This window comes from Lynx rufus, unplaced genomic scaffold, assembly GCF_022079265.1.
Source record: "Lynx rufus isolate CCGP_SWC_20201006 ecotype Redwood Valley unplaced genomic scaffold, mLynRuf1.p SCAF_1, whole genome shotgun sequence".
NCBI lineage: Eukaryota > Metazoa > Chordata > Mammalia > Carnivora > Felidae > Lynx > Lynx rufus.
The window spans coordinates 117,194,821-117,210,413 of record NW_025814823.1 but is presented as its reverse complement, the minus strand read 5'-3'; the positions used below and the strand labels follow the sequence as shown (position 1 = coordinate 117,210,413).

General features: G+C 40.3%; 2 protein-coding genes across 2 annotated transcripts; both read left to right on the top strand.

Annotated features, from left to right (window-relative positions):
* The first annotated feature begins 3,114 nt into the window (after nt 1-3,114).
* On the top strand, nt 3,115-5,402 carry TAF7 (TATA-box binding protein associated factor 7). The gene has a single exon (XM_047086021.1). It carries the CDS (start codon nt 3,822-3,824, stop codon nt 4,869-4,871), a length of 1,050 nt encoding a protein of 349 aa, XP_046941977.1. The 5' UTR covers nt 3,115-3,821; the 3' UTR covers nt 4,872-5,402.
* An 8,580-nt stretch (nt 5,403-13,982) lies between these two features.
* Nucleotides 13,983-14,888, top strand: LOC124527876 (mitochondrial ornithine transporter 1-like). The gene has a single exon (XM_047101188.1). The coding sequence runs from the start codon at nt 13,983-13,985 to the stop codon at nt 14,886-14,888; it is 906 nt and encodes a 301-aa protein (XP_046957144.1).
* Nucleotides 14,889-15,593: the final 705 nt, after the last annotated feature.

The window sequence follows — 15,593 nt, the reverse complement described above, 5'->3', positions numbered from 1 at the left end:
CTACATTTTAGTTAAACTTTTTTTTTAAGATTTCATTTTTTTAAGTTTTATTTATTTAAGTAATCTCTACATCCAATGTGGTGCTCAAACTCACAACCCTGAGATCAAGAGTTGGATGCTCCTCTGAATGAACCAGCCAGGAGCCCCTTTAGGATTTTATTTTTATTTATTTTAATTTTTTATTTTTTAAAAAATGTTTTATTTATTTTTGAGACAGAGAGACACAGAGAATGAGCAGGGGAGGGGCAGAGAGAGAGTGAGACACAGAATCTGAAGCAGGCTCCAGGCTCCAAGCTGTCAGCACAGAGCCCAACGCGGGGCTTGAACTCACAAACCGCGAGATCTTGACCTGAGCCAAAGTCGGACGCTTAACCGACTGAGCCGCCCAGGCGCCCCTAGGATTTTATTTTTAAGTAATTTTCCCACTCAAAGTGGGGCTCAAACTCACAACCCCAAGATCAAGGGTCGCATGCTCTACCGACTTAACCAGCTAGGCATCCCTATAAACTTGCTTTTTACTGTTTATAAAATGATATACGAGTATAGAAGTATACTTTCCTGAGGTGTCTGAAATTTCCTTATCCTGTAATTTGTGATCTCCAAAATATAAGCAGGGCTTCTTTTATCACTCATAATTTTTTAACCTCCACAGTATAAGCAACTTAAAAGTTTCTTAAAAGTTTACTAAAGGGAATTTTCAGGGGTGCCTGGGTAGCTTAGTCAGTTAAGTGACTTCAGCTCAGGTCATGATCTCATGGTTCATGAGTTGGAGCCCTGTGTCAGGCTCTGTGCTGAAAGCTCAGAGCCTGGAGCTTGCTTGGGATTCTGTGTCTCCCTCTCTCTCTGACCCTCCCCCACTCATGCTTTGTCTCTGTCTCTCAAAAATAAATAAAAAACATTTAAATTTTTTTAAAGGGAATTTTCAAGCATACAGCATTAGCCTGATTGTGATACTACTTTTATTAAAGGAAGGAAGCATTTCACTGGGGAATTTATTGTTCTTCCCAAATCTTTGGTTTCCTACTATCATAGATATTCCATGGAACAACCACAGAAGTGTAATTCGTTCATCAATTTAGAGTGTTCCTGTATGTCTAATGGACTTGATTTTTTTTAAAAAAAACCTATATTTATCAATAGACATTAGGGTAATGTGTGATGAGGTAGAGCCCTTGGTTTTAGGATCAATGTAATTTTCCCCCCAAAAAACAGCATTTATAAAATGTGTTAAACTCAAAAGCTGAAAATATGTTCCAGGACTGAAGGAGGTAGATACCTGAGGGGAAACTTCAGTTAATCCTTTTAATTTTCTTCAACAACATTCCATATAAAGATTTACTAACTAAAATAGATAATAATTTTGGAAAATCAGAATTACATAGAATTTATCTTAAGTTACTTTCTGTGACAAAGGTATTTGAGCATCATAAAACTCAGGCAATTAAAATGCAAAGTAATATTTGGATTATTTACATGTATAGACATGTCCTTACGTATTATATGGTTAAATAAAGTACCATGCAGAGGCTAGCAAATAAAACTCTTATAGCTACAAATGAAGTAAAACCAAGTATAATTAAGGGATAATCACACTGAAAAAAAGCTCACCATCAAAAAGAGGAAACAGATGATCCTGAAATTATAGTTAAATCAGTGAACATTCTTCAACACATCATAGAACCAAGAGAACTAATGTAGTTATCTGAAAGAACCTAATTTCTACTTCAAATTTAACAAAAAAATCCAAATTGGTGCCAGGCCGTTTTAATTTCCTCCCATGATTAGGTATCAGAGTCTACCTAAACCAAAGAGGACACATTCACACACACTTTTAGCAAAACTCTCCACTCATAATTGGCACTGTCCTTGACTAGAGAGAAATGTATATAACATGGCTCTATCTCATTTTAAGGTGACATAGAATATATTTTCCCTCACAAATTATTATGGGAATTAGACTATATGTTATTTCTAGATGGGTCAGTTGTTTCATTCAATTAGCAAATTTTTTTGTGTGTCTCCCATGTTTTCGTACTAGGCACTGGGACACGATGACTATGGGAGACTGAAAACTCTGGATTATCACAGAGCTTCCAATCTGGGGTGAAAGAGACAATAAGTGCCTAAACAAAGCGAATTTTGAAAGTGTTAATCACATTTTAAGCGAGTTTTTAAATTTAGTTATAGCTGTTCATATTTTAGAGGACAGAGATTAAATTTAATGACCTTGATACTTTATCTAACTGATCCTATTAAAAAATAAATGGAAATGAATAGGAGCAAGTGGAAACTCTTAGATATTTAGGCCTAAATATTACAAAAAAAGCAAATGAATACCTCACTACGCAAAGAAGAGACTAGTAGAAAAGCTTCAAAATAGTGGACGTGGAATGAAAAAAATCCTAATTAAATTTCAATTTTATTCTTCTATAGTTAGACCACTTGTCAGACAACTGTGTCCTAAACGATTATGTGCCCCCATACACTTATTTCTGTTTACGTTTATATCTACATCAAACATATTAAAAAGAGTAATCACCCATGTTCCCTTGGGGTCCTTCAAAACACAGTGCCTAAATCGTGAGTCCCCTTCGGGCATTTTCATAATCAACAAAATATATACTTAGAATTATATAGTGGTCAGTTTCTCCTTCTCACTCCACTGATTTGGGTACTTTACAATCCTCTGTATGGTTAATTATAATTTCTTGTATCTGCTTCAGATTGGTATACCGTGTGGAAGCATCCGAGAGGTTCCAGACAGATGCAAAGACGCTTCCCGCACGGACGCCCTATCTCCGGTAATCACTCAGCAGTCTAGGAGCTATCCGGCCCCACGGCGACCGGTAAAAGTTCTGGCTTAGCGGAGCGGGAAAGGGTGACATAAGGGCCTAACGTCTTTCTAGCAAGCTTTGCCTCTAAATATTTTCAAAGCAATAGCTCTCTATGAAATATTATCGCGTTCATCGCGTTAAGTCAAATTCTCACGAGAGGACAAGTCGCCGGATGGCGTAATTGCACTACTACGCCTGCGCAAGCTAGGGCAGCCCGCACTTCCGCTTGAGTCGTGCTGTCACTCACAGCCGCTTCTCCCGCCCGGCGGGATGACGTAGTGCTTTCTTTTTCGCTCGGTCTGCCGCTCCGGACCGAGACCTGCCGAGCTGCGGAGCTATCGCTTCTGGCTCTGCGAGTTGCGGCTCTCGGCGAGATTTCGCGCTGCCTGCCCTCCGCCATTCCGTTGCTAATCGGTACCGGATCACTTTCCTAAGAGCCGGAAAAAACAGAGGAATAAAGAGACTGAATAAGACTCTCGGCGCCCGGCCGTCTTGCTCTGAGTGGCTTCCCCTTCCGTTAGCTCCTGTCCGGAGAAGCTAGGTTTATAATCGTCACTGGATTGTAAGTACCCAAGGCGAAGAGAGCTCACTGCGCCCCGGTTTTTGAATATCTTTGTTCCGTGAGAGAGTGTGGATTGGGACTGTCTGCTGGGCCTTACTTACTGTGTCGAAAATCATTCCGCAGAAGCCGCCATTTGCTTTCCGGCTAGCTAGCTCCCTCTGCATTGTCCGGCAGCGGCATCTGGAGGCTGAAACTTGCATTGCAGCTAATAGATTAAAACGCACCTAACTGGTTTTTTGTCACGACAAATTCATATAGACTTGGGCCTTGATTCAACATTAAGACAAAATAGACGCTTAGCTCCTGTTCTGCTTAAAACTCTTTGCACTTAAGATTTCAGCTCATAACAAACTGGTCGTTCTAACTGTTGGAACTTTTTAGTGCAACAAGTGATTGTCAGAAAAGTGAATCTCAAAGAAGTAAAGATGAGTAAGAGCAAAGATGATGCTCCTCACGAACTAGAGAGCCAGTTTATCTTACGGCTACCTCCAGAATATGCCTCTACTGTGAGGCGGGCAGTACAGTCTGGTCATGTCAACCTGAAGGACAGACTGACAATTGAGTTACACCCTGATGGACGTCATGGAATCGTCAGAGTGGACCGGGTCCCATTGGCCTCAAAATTGGTAGATCTTCCGTGTGTTATGGAAAGTCTGAAAACCATTGATAAGAAAACTTTTTACAAGACAGCTGATATATGTCAGATGCTTGTCTCCACAGTCGATGGTGATCTCTATCCTCCTGTGGAAGAACCAGTTGCTACTACTGATCCCAAAGCAAGCAAGAAAAAGGATAAGGACAAAGAGAAAAAGTTTATATGGAACCATGGAATTACTCTGCCTCTTAAAAATGTCAGAAAGAGACGGTTCCGGAAGACAGCAAAGAAGAAGTATATTGAATCTCCAGATGTGGAGAAAGAAGTGAAGCGGTTGCTGAGTACAGATGCTGAAGCTGTGAGTACTCGTTGGGAAATAATTGCTGAAGATGAAACAAAAGAAACAGAAAATCAGGGCCTTGATATTTCTTCTCCAGGAATGTCTGGTCACAGGCAGGGCCATGACTCATTAGAACATGATGAGCTTCGGGAGATATTCAATGACCTCAGCAGCAGCAGTGAAGATGAAGATGAGACCCAGCATCAAGATGAAGAAGATATAAACATCATTGACACCGAGGAAGATTTGGAAAGACAGCTACAGGACAAGTTGAATGAATCAGATGAACAGCACCAAGAAAATGAGGGAACCAATCAGCTGGTCATGGGAATTCAGAAACAGATTGATAATATGAAAGGCAAACTCCAAGAGACCCAGGATAGGGCAAAACGACAGGAGGATCTCATTATGAAAGTCGAAAACCTGGCTCTCAAGAACAGATTTCAGGCTGTGCTGGATGAACTCAAACAAAAGGAAGACCGAGAAAAGGAGCAGCTCAGCTCTTTGCAAGAAGAGCTAGAATCACTCCTAGAGAAGTGAGAAGAGTTCTCATACTTAATTTCATTCCTTAGATTGCTCACCATTGAAAGAATAATTTTGGCTTCATCACCTGGACTAGATGTAACTTTATAGTAGTTCCCATTTTCCCCACTGTTTGTTGCTGAATTTGTCTTACAGACAAATATAAATGTGAATTGCTATCTTGTTTGTCATAACCACTTTGTTAGGTGTTTATTCTTTAGGAAGTAGGAATGTGTACACAGATAAATGATTGTAGGAAAATTGTAGGATTAGTGGAATGAACAGTTCAACCTTAGTAATCACACCTTGACTGCAGGACTTTGCTGCTGTTTCTCATTTGCCAGAAGTGGCTGTTGCTTCTCTCTAATGCCGTCTGAGAGCAATAAGATATAGAGTCTAGTCTGCAGGCAGTGAAACTAGTTTCATATGTTTTCCCATGCAGTGGTAGCTATTTTCCCAGCTGCTGAAAGCATTTGTCCCCATGTAGAGTTGCAAATCATTTCATAAAGTTGTTTTAACAGTAAATAAAAGTAACTAATTTTCACCTCATAATGTGTCTTGCTCTTTTAGGGGTAGTGGAGATCAGATCTTCTTTTGAGGTGGTTTCTTGGTGGGGTTTAATGACTGATTTGATTCTGGTTTGTAGGGAAAAGAAACAGTTATGTGTTGGGTTTTAAGAAATCACAGCAGGGTCTGGGGCGCCTGGGTGGTTCAGTCGGTTAAGCGTCCAGCTTCGGGCTCAGGTCACGATCTCGCGGTTCGTGAGTTCAAGCCCCGCGTCGGGCTCTGTGCTGACTGCTCAGAGCCTGGAGCCTGTTTCAGATTCTGTGTCTCCCTCTCTCTCTGCCCTCCCCCGTTCATGCTCTGGCTCTCTCTGTCTCAAAAATAAATGTTAAAAAAAAATTTAAAAAAAAAAAAAAGAAATCACAGCAGGGTCAAAGAAATTGGGAAATGCCATCTTTGCCTTATGTTAAGTTTCCAACCCACCTGTTTTATTTGGAGGTTACAAAACACAAGGTATAGAACCTTTCCTAAACTATCCTAATTGTTGTTAGGATACAACTTACTATTTTTATCTTTAAGAGTTACTATAGTTTTATTTATAAAACTTAGTATTTTTATCTTTTTTTTCTTTTTTAAGCACTACACTCAATTGGTTAAAATAGTAGAAACAAAGCAAAGGCTATCATATCGAGTACTTTTCACTGAATCAATATTGGTTTGAATTGATTGCATTTGTAAATATTTTCAACTTTAATCCTGCAGTCATTTAATAGTATTCTCAGAACGGAGGTGATGTGTCCATGTTAGTTAATCAAAATTGTTCATAAAGGAAGTCATCACTATAGTATTTCAAAATTTCTTAAACATAATTTTCATATTCTTAAATTTTACATGTTCTTAAGATTCTAACCTAATGCCTTACATTTAAGCTATTTCTGAAAACTGTCAAAATTTGCAAAATGCACTATTGCATGCAATTCATTTCTGACAGGTTGGGATTAAAGGTTTGTTTGAAAATTGGCCTCATGAAGCAAACATTTAAAGCCCATTTTAATTTTGTATTTGACAGGAAACATCTGTAGTGAAATGTTAAAACTGTGCAGACTTCTCAAGTCTAAAATCCTACATGCTGATGGTGGAAGTCTCACAATACTAATTTTCTCTTTCACATTATCTGATTGTTTTCTACCAAAATGTCCTAATTTTTAAGATTTTAGTACAGAATACAGAGGTTTAAGGTTTCTCCCAAGTATCAGACTTTGGATTATTTCTTGATGTTTGCAAATAAGAAGAAGCAAGTTTTCTTAATACGTTAGGATGGTAGGTAGAGGGGTGTCTGGGTGGCTCAGTCGGTTAAGCATCCGACTTTGGCTCGGGTCATGATCTCCCAGTTTGTGAGTTCGAGCCCCGCACTGGGCTCTGTGCTGATGACTCAGAGCCTGGAGCCTGCTTCAGATTCTGTGTTTCCCTCTCTCTCTTCCTCCCCCTGTCACACTGTCTCTCTCTCAAAAATAAACATTTAAAAAAAATTTTTTAAAAAGAAAAAGGATGGTAGGTAGATAATAAATGCTGTTTTAGTACATTTGGTATTTTGCTACACTTAAAGCATTGACACCTGAAAAGCTCCCACCATATTTGCCTTTACAGTGAGTCACTTATCAAAATAATTTATTCTTACAAAGGTCTCAACACCAGTGATGGCTGAATTCCATCTTTAATAGGAAGGAGAGATGCGGCATACAATAACAAAATGGTCTAGTGATTGTTTGACTCCCATTTCAGTTACTAGCACTATGCTGATTCTCAAATCCATATTTCTGATCTCTTAAGAGCTTCAGATTTAGTATATTCAGCTGTATACTAGAAATACTTGTATCTCTCAGGCAACTCAACTCCAAATGTCCCCAAATGGAACTCCTTTCCTCCTTTTCCTTGAAAACTTGCTCTTCCTTGTTTTATGACTAAGTGAAAATAAAGAGCACAATCACCCAACCCAGTTACTGAAGCTAGAAGCTTAAGCCATAACTTTTGACTACTCACCCTCTGACTACTGAGTACTTATAAAAAAGCTCTTCAATCACTACTTCATCTCTACTGGCAGTGTTCTAGTTCAAATCATTTTTATCTCTTGCCAAGCAAATGGCAATGGCTTCCTAACTGGTTGTGTGTTTATAAACTTTTTTTCTCACCAATTTAGGTTTTTGAGTTGGCCACCAAAGTGATCTTCCTAAGCTATATTTGATCATGTCATTCCCATGCTTAAAACCCTTCAAAGGTATACCACTGCTTTCAGGACTAAGTTTATATATTTTTTAAAAACACAAGATTATGAGTACTCCAATTACCTTTTCAGCCTTGTGTCACCACATCTTCCCACTTATTTTTAGCCCATATCTAGAAGACTCTTTATTTGGCCAAATCCCACATATCTCCATTCTCAACCTTAACGTCACCAACTCCAACAAGTCCTTCTTTATCTCCATCTAGAGCAGCTCTACTATGGCTTTGCTTCTACTCTTTACCTTTTATTCAACAAATACTTATTGTTCTATACCATACCAAATACTGGATATGAAGTACTCAACTACACATTTAGTGTCTGTTATAATCTCATGCACTCTCCAGTAGTCTGCTGGGATAAATACTCAGTTATGCATTTACCATTCTAAAGTGTAAACTACCTATGGCTCATCCCCCACTAGGCTGTAAACTCACTGAGAGTAGGCACTTGGGCTTGTTAGTCACTGTAAACTTACTAAAGGATAGTAAAGAGATCAAAATCTCAAGATCAAGAGATGCAGTGCCTGGGTTTATATGCTGGCTCAGTGACCTATTAGTTGTGTGCTGTTGGACAAATCTGTTTTTTTCAGTGTTCTCATCATTAAAATGAAGGTGATAATATTATGTACCTCATAGAGCTGTTGAGTTGTTGGTTGTTGGCTATTGAGTTGATACATATAAAGGACTTAGAACAACGCCTGGAATACAGTAAAATTAACAATAAAAGCAAACTATTATTGCCTATGTACTAATGTCTGAACATAACAGGGATTAAATAATTTTGAATTAAAAATGATAAAAGTGATAGACAAGCATAAAGAAACAGCTATTTTAAGTGGCTGATTTCAAATTAAAGAATCTAATTACCGAGACACATGGGTGGCTCAGTCGGTTAAGTGCCCAACTCAGGTCATGATCTCACAGTTGGTGAGATGGAGTACCGTGCTGAGCTCTGTGCTGACAGTCCAGAGCCTGCTTGGGATTCTCTCTCTCCCTCTTTCTTTCCCTCCCCCACTCATGGTCTCTCTCTCTCTCTCTCTCTCTCTCTTTCTCTCTCTCTCAAAATAAATAAATAAACATTAACCCCCCCTCCAAAAAAACACAAACAAAAAAAGGAAACTAATTACAACAGAAACAAAGTTTGCTTCAAATAATCTGCAGCATAAACAAAGGGACTCTGCTAACTACTATAACTTTGTTTTTTACTTGATTTATTTATAGCTTGGCTTTCTATTCATATTGAGAACTCTATAATGAGTTACAGAGTTATAAGTTATAGAGTTAAGAGTTACCCTCTTATGTAAAAAGAAAAGCTTAACTGAAAAAGAGTGGGATCCATTTCTCTTAAAGTAAGTACTGAGTTACCAAAAGGACTCACTATTCTCACAGTTCCTTTGGCTAATTAGTACAGTTTTCTTTTTTGTTGTTGTTGTTTGTTTTTTTTTCAATATATGAAGTTTATTGTCAAATTGGTTTCCAATGAGTACAGTTTTCAATATTAAATAATACAGAGATTTTTACAAAAAATAAAAGATAAAGTCCCTTTCAACCAACTTTCTAGAGTAAACTGTTAACATTTTGAGCTGTATCATTCCAGGTCTTTATTTAGTGTACAACTAAATGTATATTTAGTTTGGTAAAGGAAAAAAAGTATGATTTTGTTATAGATACCACTATAAAATTTATGACTCAAAAATATATAAATATCCTTCCTTATCAGCACATATAGATTTACTGCTTCAGTTCATGATAAAGATTTTTTAAAAAACATTTTATCCACTCCCCTATTGCTGGCCACTTAGGTTGTTCCACAACAATTTTTTTATTATACCAAATGCTGCAATAAACATTCATGTCAATATGGCTTCCAATTTTCATTATATCTACAGACTAGGTAAAAGGGATCTTTATATTCAGTTTTTAGTTACATAAATCCTGACATTTTCAATTTGGAGATGAAATTTTTATTTGAGATGAAAATTTGGACAAATTGTGACAACTTGTGCCTCTGAATGACTTAAACTCTGGTTCTTATCTTTTATACACGCTATGTGAAAATACACACTAGGAAGACTACTCACTACACAGCCATACTGGACTTTTTTTTCTTTACTTCAAATGCCAACCTCTTTCTCACCACAGAGCTATATTTAGCATGTACAGTTCTCTTTTCCTGAAACTGTCTCCAGATATTCTCATGTTTATCTTTTTGTCATTCAGGCCTTGGCTCACACCCCACTTTCTCTGGTATTCCTATCTGGCCCAATTGCTAGGGAGCATGTGATTTAGGTATTCATCTTGTCAAAGGTAGTGGTCTTCAGTGAAAAGCTGGAAATTCTATGCCATTATTTTCTGGTATGTATGCTTGGGAGGGCATGCTTACAATTAGAACAGAAGTATCATCATTATGGTTAGTAAGAAAAAAATGGTTTCACTTGCTTAAGACTGCCTATTATGCTGGTCAGTGATACAATATATTCTGGCATCTGTTGTCTCCAAATCCATATATTTAGTTAAATATATGTCATGGAACTTGATCTCTGTCTCTGCTATTTATGCAACTATGTCTGGCAATTCAATGAAGGTATAGACCATTTCCCTTTTAATGCCCTTGTGCTCCCTGGCCTTGATCACTAATTTGGCTTCTCCAAAACATATGTATGAACTTAACACAAAAGTAGTTGATGATTTATTGCAGTTTTCTATGTATTTTGTGTTTGTAAAAACTCAGCATGTTTTTTAAAAAATAAACAATGAACCAGATGTAATTAATTGACACTCCGTGGTCATTAATATATTAAAAGCATTTCTAGATAACTTGATAGGGCTTCTACAATAAATATTAAAATATGCTTTTTATTTCTTTCTCCTTGACTTTCTTGAGGGTAATATAAAAACATAACAAAAAATCCCTCAGGGTGCCTGGCTGCCTCAGTCACTAAAGCATGTGACCCTTGATCTTCGAGTGGTGAGTTCCAGCCCCACTTGGGGATAGAGTTTATTTTAAGAAAAAAAAAGTAAAATAAATTTTTTAAAATCCTTCAAATATGACATGAAGAATTTAAAATTCTTTTTCCAGTGTAAAACGGCACAGTGTTCTCACATAGCTCTTTTCTTTGTCAAAAATTTGCCAAGGGACACCTGGATGGCTGAGCCAGGTAAGCCTCCAACCCTTGATTTTGGCTCAGGTCATGATCTCATGGTGTGTGAGATCAAGTCCCACATTGGGCTGTATGCTCATATCAGGGAGCCTGCTTGGGATTCTCTCTCTCTCTCCCTCTGCCCCTACCCCCTCTCAAAATAAATAAATAAACATTAGGAAAAAAAGTTTGCCCAGATAACAAGAACCCCTAAAGTCAAAAAGAGTAAGAGATGAGACAACAGTGAATGAGGAATGTTATTCTGTTTTCAGAAGTCCAAAGCAGAGGAAAGAATGATAAATTCAGAGATCAGAGAAAGTTACATGCTAAATGTCTGCAAGGCAGTATACCAAAGAGAGACAAACCCAACTGACAGAACCTGCAAGAGGCTCAATATTTGCAGGCAGAAGTTTCCAAGGAAGGGGGAAAGGCATGAGGCTGGACATGGGGGATTCATTAAAGTATATCCAGAGCTATTGGATGTCCAGGATCCCTATCCCTCCCTAGAATTACTTCCTTCCCCATCCCACAGATGAAAAGTGTACTTTCTAGGTAAATTGAACCAAAGGAGGCTCAAACTCAGAGAAAGCAGGCACAAATAAAGGGTTGTACAGCATCAAACAAAATTAGGTGAAAATCTATGCACTTTACTGCAGTAATGTTACCCCTCTTACTCCATTTTTGGTCTCATTAAATCCATTTCCAAGGCATACATCTCCACACACACACACACACACACACACACACACACACACAGTTAAGATTCAAAGATTATTCTCTAAAGAAACCATGTGATCCAGAGAAAAGAGGTCAGATACTGACATTTGGGCCTTCTCCAAAGAAAAGGCCAGGTCACTATCTACTTCAATGAAGTCTACCTGCTGACAAGCTATCCATGCACCATTTGCTTTTCAGTGCCTCACTAGTATGTATGTATGTATGTATTCATTTATTTTTGTTTAATTAATTAATTAATTTATTTTTTTTTTAATTTTTTTTTCAACGTTTATTTATTTTTGGGACAGAGAGAGACAGAGCATGAACGGGGGAGGGGCAGAGAGAGAGGGAGACGCAGAATCGGAAACAGGCTCCAGGCTCTGAGCCATCAGCCCAGAGCCCGACGCGGGGCTCGAACTCACGGACCGCGAGATCGTGACCTGGCTGAAGTCGGACGCTTAACCGACTGCGCCACCCAGGCGCCCCATTAATTAATTTATTTTTAATTTACATCCAAGTTAGTTAACAGATAGTGCAACAATGATTTCAGGAGTAGATTCCTTAATGCTCCTTAACCAGTTAGCCCATTCCCCCCTCCCACAACCCCTCCACAACCCTCTGTTTGTTCTCTGTATTTAAGAGACCCCTGGGGCGCCTGGGTGGCTCAGTTACGCATCAACTTCGGCTCAGGTCATGACTTCCGCTCGGGTCATGATCTCATGGTTCATGAGTTCGAGCCCCTAGACGGGCTCTATGCTGTCAGCTGGGAGCCTGAAGCCTGCTTCAGATTCTGTTTCCCTCTCTCTCTGCCCTTCCCCCACTCGCACTCTCTCTCTCAAAAATAAATAAAACATTAAAAAAATTTTAAAGAATCCCTTATGTTTTGTCCCCTCTCTGTTTTTATATTATTTTTGCTTCCTTTCCCTTATGTTCATCTGTTTTGTATCTTAAATTTCTCATATGAATGAAATAATATATGCCTTTCTATGACTAATTTCGCTTAGCATAATACCTTCTAGTTCCATCCACGTAGTTGCAAATGGACTTTTATTTTTTATTTCAATGCCTCGCTTATTTTTAAAAAATTTTTATATTTATTTATTTTTTGAGAGAGAAAGAGGCAGCAAGCAGGAACGGGGCAGAGAGAGGGAGACAGAGGATCTGAAGCAGGCTCTGTGCTGACAGCAGAGAGCCCCAAAAGGGGCTCAAACTGTGAGATTATGACCCGAGCAGAAGTCTGACGCTTAACAGACTGAGCCACTAGGCGCCCCAGTACCTCATTTGATTAACTGATAGCCAAAGATAATCAGACAAGGAAAGGTTTCCGAAGGTAGAATCATTTCAGCGTACTTCCTGCCCCTTCCGTTTTATTTTTAGCCCCAAAATAAAACACCAACTAGGCCTTGGAATGAAAACCTTAAGAGAATTAATTCTAACAATGGGATTACGAGCATCTATCCGGAAGGTAAAGGTGTGTCCTAAAAAGCGGTATCCTCAAGCTTATGTCCAAAACCGCACCTTGCCTTGGAAGCCAGTCCTGTTGGCATTTGTATCTCGAACGTACGCTGCTGTGCTCTAGAGAGCGCTGGAACCACACAGCTCTTTTCTATCAACTTTCTTAGCAACACATAAATACCTGTTTTCCAAGCCAATTGTAAAAACGCCGTATCCTACCTCCCAAAATGATGAGGACTCTGGGCCACCGGTTTGCAGGACTTCAGCCCCAGATCCTGAGCGATGTTGCCATGAAAATAGCCATTCTCCAGCCGGCACCGCGGATCGGATCTGCTCGCGTTAGGCTTCCTCTCCCACCGTCACCGGGGCGTCCCAGTCGAGGGAAGACCAGGACCCAGAGAGGTGCGGCGGGGCCTCACCCTGCGGCAGAGCCGCCATTCCAGTTTTCTGATCAAAAGCAGCCACTGACTGTCATGTAAAAAACCCCAAGTAGTTTATCTTCTCTGTTTGAAACCTCTGTGTCTTTAGATTTGACCCTTTGACTCCAGGCTCGACCAACAGGAGCATATCCCCTTTTATTTTGCCTAGTAAGAAATGTGGGGAGTAGGTGGGAACCTAGCCGAAGGGGAAAGCACGAACATCGGCGCCTATTGTCTCTGCCCTTAAATGAAAGAATTTATAAAGTAGCTTTCAATCTCTGTGTTACAATTCATTAAAAGTGTGTACCGAGACCTCGTCCCCGGCGGACGGGTGCGGGGAGGGCCGGGCGGATGGGGGCGGGGCGGGGCGGGGCGGGGCGGGGGTGGGGGTGGGGCGGGCGCTGCGGGCAGCAAGGCACGCTGGAGGGCCTCGAGCACGCCGGCAAGCCGGGGGTTATTTCCGTGCGCGGGAGCGCGTCCCGAGGCCTCTCCTGGGGTTAAGCGGCTTCTCCCCAGGAGGAGGGAGAGTGGAGAATGGGCGTCTGGCTGTGGGACGCCTGCCCTGAGCTCCAGAGAGTTGCTTCCCACGGAGACCAGCGGAAGAGTGGGCGAACATGAAGTCCAATCCTGCCATCCAAGCCACCATCGACCTCACAGCGGGCGCCATAGGGGGCACAGCATGTGTCCTGACTGGGCAGCCTTTCGACACAGTGAAAGTGAAGATGCAGACGTTCCCCGGCCTGTACAAGAGCTTCACCGACTGCTGCCTGAAGACGTACTCCCAAGTGGGTTTCCGCGGCTTCTACAAGGGGACTGGCCCAGCGCTGATTGCCTACGTCGCCGAGAACTCTGTCCTCTTCATGTGCTATGGCTTCTGCCAACAGCTTGTGAAGAAAGTAGTTGGATTGGACAAACAGGAGAAGCTGAGTGAACTGCAGACCGCAACTGCGGGGTCCTTCGCCTCCGTGTTTGCTGCGCTGGCCCTGTGCCCCACTGAGCTTGTGAAGTGCCGGCTACAGACCATGCACGAAATGGAAATGTCAGGGAAAATAACAAAAAGCCAGAACACAGTCTGGTCCGTCGTGAAGAGTATCCTTAGAAAGGATGGCTTCTTGGGCTTCTACCACGGACTTTCGAGCACTCTACTTCAAGAAGTACCGGGCTATTTCTTCTTCTTTGGTGGCTATGAACTGAGTCGATCATTTTTTGCCTCAGGGAGATCAAAAGACGAACTAGGCCCTGTCCCTTTGATGCTAAGTGGTGGAATTGCTGGAATTTGCCTTTGGCTTGTCATATACCCAGTGGATTGTATCAAATCCAGAATTCAGGTTCTTTCCATGTCTGGAAAACAGGCTGGATTTATGGGAACTCTTGTAAGTATTGTGGAAAATGAAGGAATAGCAGCCTTATATTCTGGAATGAAAGCTACTATGATTCGAGCATTCCCTGCCAATGGATCACTATTTTTAGCTTATGAATATAGCAGGAGGATGATGATGAGCCAGTTTGAAGCATATTGAAGTGTCTTGGTGAACTGGATCTAAGTAAATGCCTTAGAGGACTATAGTTTATCTCTGGTTTCATGGAGTACTGGACCAATGTGGAATTATTTTTTACTTCATGGGAATTTTGTTTTTGTCTTCCCTTCTTCTATCCTAAACTTTATGGAAGATCTTCTATTTTACATCATATAATTTCTACCCATAATTGTATTAAAATAGAAGATGACTGCTCTTGTGTTTGGTGGGATATACAGAGTGAGCTGGTGGTCTGTGAACCTGTTCTGAATGCTAAATCTAGTTATATCACGGCTTTTGCATAAACCTGTACATGTACATGCAGTTTAGTTGGTTATCTGTTGTGAGTAAAACAGTTTGGCCCCATGTTTAATGTCATATCAGCAGAAAGAGGTAACCATGTTTCATGAAGATGACCATAAATGATAGCTTAACCCATTCTGCTTAACATGTTCTCTATACTAGGCAATTAAAGTTTTTAACAAGTTTTTGTGTGGTGCTTGAAACCCCAAATACCCACCTAGATTTTTAAGAGGACAACATACTTGCATACTGATGTGGCTTCCACATTGTTGAGTACAATTTCAGAGTAAGCATCCTGCAATTTCTCTATTCTTAAAATAGTGGCATTCACTTTCAAAGTGGGATCATATTCGGCACTCTTAGTTAGGTGTAGCCTACAGCATCAGGACTTGGGGAAGTAGTGCA

Coding starts and splice junctions, on each gene's coding strand:
- TAF7 (XM_047086021.1), top strand. CDS start 3,822: ATGAGTAAGAGCAAAGATGATGCTCCTCACGAACTAGAGAGCCAGTTT.
- LOC124527876 (XM_047101188.1), top strand. CDS start 13,983: ATGAAGTCCAATCCTGCCATCCAAGCCACCATCGACCTCACAGCGGGC.